General features: G+C 41.9%; 1 protein-coding gene across 1 annotated transcript; it reads right to left on the reverse strand.

Moving 5' to 3' along the window:
- Positions 1–1169: 1169 nt before the first annotated feature.
- On the reverse strand, positions 1170–2955 carry LOC114760251 (uncharacterized). The gene is made up of 2 exons (XM_028949517.1): positions 2559–2955; positions 1170–2467 (listed from the first exon to the last, which is right to left on the reverse strand). Exons 1-2 carry the CDS (start codon positions 2791–2793, stop codon positions 1455–1457), a joined length of 1248 nt encoding a protein of 415 aa, XP_028805350.1. The 5' UTR covers positions 2794–2955; the 3' UTR covers positions 1170–1454.
- Between the last annotated feature and the right edge of the window lie 317 nt (positions 2956–3272).

A 3272-nucleotide genomic window follows, 5' to 3' on the forward strand; every position in this document is an offset into this window, starting at 1 on the left:
GTTTGATACGAAGTATTAAAACTGAGGGATATGAACCGATATTGTACTTGGAAAAAAATCATTAAAAAAGTATTTAACATGAATAAGTATTTGTTATATGAGATTAAACAAACCCATTGAAGTGAGATTAGAAAATATCATATCTAATTACGGTATTCTCTAATCCCACATATATCCTTTTGTCTAATTAATTCTACGTAATAAGAAATCTCTTATGCTAAATATTTTTTAATAAGATTTTTCAATCCTAATCTCAAACCCTACCCCTCATTTTTAATATTTCATATCAAAAGGGATCTTAGAATTACTCAAAATATTCAAAACACACGTACAAATAAGAAGATACAGGCACCCTAGGAAGCAATGGACGAGGGGTTTTTAATGCCTCGCTCTTTAATATCCTTTGAAACGTCCCAAGCTGTTAAAAATTGTATTATTAATAATCAAAATATTTACAAAATTAATGATATTTTGATATTTTATAAGTGAAAAATGGTGTGGTTTTAAATTTTTTTTACGATTTTATAAGAAGAAATATTCTTAAATCAGATAGTTTTGATCTTTTCCTTCCAAAAATCATAAAATTTAGTTAAAAAATTTACCTTTTCATGCCTGCTAGATATCAAATTATCACGGATAAACTGATTCTACTTAAAATCTAATCTAATGATCAATAAAGAAAACCTTTTAAAAAGTTGAGGTAATTACAAAGGATATTAAATAATAAGGTATTACAGACTCGTTGCCTCTAAGCAACACGCATTGCATATCCCCCTAAAACAGTCTTCATGGGATCTTGGGTGGCTTCGGCAGCCACCAACAAAAAAAGGGCTCAGATTGTGACGATGGAATTGAAGGGCGTCTTCAAATTTATAAAACAAAACGTGAAGCTTGTGTGCCTTGTAGCATTAGACAACCTGAGATTAATTAAAACATAACCATCCTATGCTTGTTTCTTTCGGGGCACAGAAGGAACAATCAATTAGTCCGAATATTCTCTCCTTAATTACCTACTCAATCATGCACCAATGCTTGCTTCAATTTCGCATTTGTGGGTCCCACTCCCACCAACGTGATCCCATTCTTCATTTCATAATTACTTTTATTACTGTTATTATTAAAAACTAAAAACACCAAAACTCTGCTAATTCTCTCAATTACTACTGCTTAAAAAAGTGTATTCCTATTATATGAAAATGGAACAAGGATACTGAAAACAATATCCAAACACATAACACTAACAATATTATCAACTCATACATAACCAAACCTTTCTTCCATATAAAATTATTCAGTTCTTCTTCCAATATATACGCAATTTTATGCCAAAAGTTTCTCAAAACTTAAATTTAATCGCAATATTTTTTTTTGTTTACTTTTTCGTGTTCTTTAAAACCCAAACACAAATTTCAAGTAATTTCATTTCATCACATGCTGCACAGATTGCGGTTCAATCATTCCATGTTGGGGCCCCGACCCGTGCCGTGTTCCGCTCCTGGTCTCTGCGCTTCGTCCCCACTTGCCATCGCCATCACCGGATAAACAGGGGCGCTGCCGTAATTCGGGACTGCTTGATACGCTTGCTGCCTCACGCCGTCTGAAACAATCCTCGCAGCCGCTTCGTATGAATGCGCACCGCCGACTGGCCTCATCCCTCCTGCGAATGCTTGGGCCGAACCCGGAACTATATGATGATAACCCGCTGGCACCTGACCTGGCACCACCGCCGAGTATGGCTGAACATAAGGCCCCTGAATTGTAACCGGTTGGACTGGTACCTGCCCATGCTGAACCGAAACCGGACCTGGAATGTAGTAAACTGAAAAAGGTTGTACAGAATGACCAGGATAAGTAGAATGCGGTGGGTAGTGAGGCATCTGGCCACCTGGATTTCCGGTTTGAAAACCGTCAATGTGATGTTCTTTCGATTCCATGACAGGAACCGGATTATCCGGTTTGGTTTTAACTGGCTGGAGGTTCGGCATGGACGGCACATTTGGAGCCGATGAGGTGGAGCAAAACGGAGATGAAACAACCGGAGCGGGTGAGCCAGGATCCGAACATGAGACGCTGTCGTTGACGAGCGGTCGGGGTTTCAACCTTGGTTCCCGGGTTTGGACCTCGTCGGAGTTTTCCAGGCCGAAGAGATAATCAGGCACTTCAGATACCATGGAAGACGCCTCGGAACGGCCTCGCTCGAGCCGACCTACGCCGCTGTTGAGGGCGTCGACAAACCAGCTCTCGCGATTGGCAGAGCCGTCCAGTAGGGAGCTGATACTATTGGCTCTAGAATCTTCTCCCTTAACGAACAGAAATAGCCGGAGCCGAGCTGACCTCGGGTTTTGATTCTGCGCTACCCGCTCGTACTCCTCCATCATGTTCTCCACATCCTCGTCCGTCGTCACAGAAATCAGGGCGTCCAGATCCTCATTGGGAAGCTGGTACTTCACTGTTATATTGGTGGTGCCTGCATCCAATTTGATCCCCCAAAGTTAAATTGAAAACAGACGGCAATACGGAGAAACAGATCAACCCTAATTCCGATGTGTGATCAGTACCTGAGAGCTTAGAAAGCCTGAGAAGGAGAGCTGAGAAGGAGATAGAGCGGTGGACCGCGATCATTCTGGTGTCACCACCGACGTAGCGGAGCTGGTTGTCGTGGGGGCGGGGCAATATCCTGCCACCGAAGCTGCACATGAAGCGGACGCGAAGCAAAGGTTCATGAAAATGGTCGGAACGAGGGGAGGAAGCGACGGAGTCAGCGTCGAACTCCCCCGGGTGGAGCGTCGTCATATATGATTCCGGCTGAGTGGAAGCGCTAGTGCCTAGTGCGATGGGTAAAAAACTAAAAAGCGTTAAAAAGCTAGGGACAGCTATATGTAGACTGTGTGTATGGTGAGAGAGGACGATGCGTGAGTATATATAAGGGGACCCAGAGGGGAAGGCGAGGTAAGAGAGAGAGTGGAGCTGCGTGGGACTGAACGTGAAGATGGTACAGGATTGGATATTTGTGGGGCAAAAGAAGGGCGATCGATAGGGTGTTGACGCAGGGTTAGGTTGGTTTTTTTATAATGCAATTTGTAGTTGCTCTTTTTAATTATGGTATGGAAACCCAGACTGAACGCTAAGTAAAGAAACAGAGATTAAATTGACCCAATGTGACTCAGGAATAACCTAGTAATAACCTGAGTAACTTAATCAGTTTGATGAGTTAATCCGGTTTTTTTTTTAAAAAAAAGAAATTGATGCTTTTCTTAAAAACGGTTGATAAT

Source organism: Neltuma alba, unplaced genomic scaffold, assembly GCF_004799145.2.
Source record: "Neltuma alba isolate B1F8T4 unplaced genomic scaffold, ASM479914v2 tig00010952_pilon, whole genome shotgun sequence".
Taxonomy (NCBI): Eukaryota; Viridiplantae; Streptophyta; class Magnoliopsida; order Fabales; family Fabaceae; genus Neltuma; species Neltuma alba.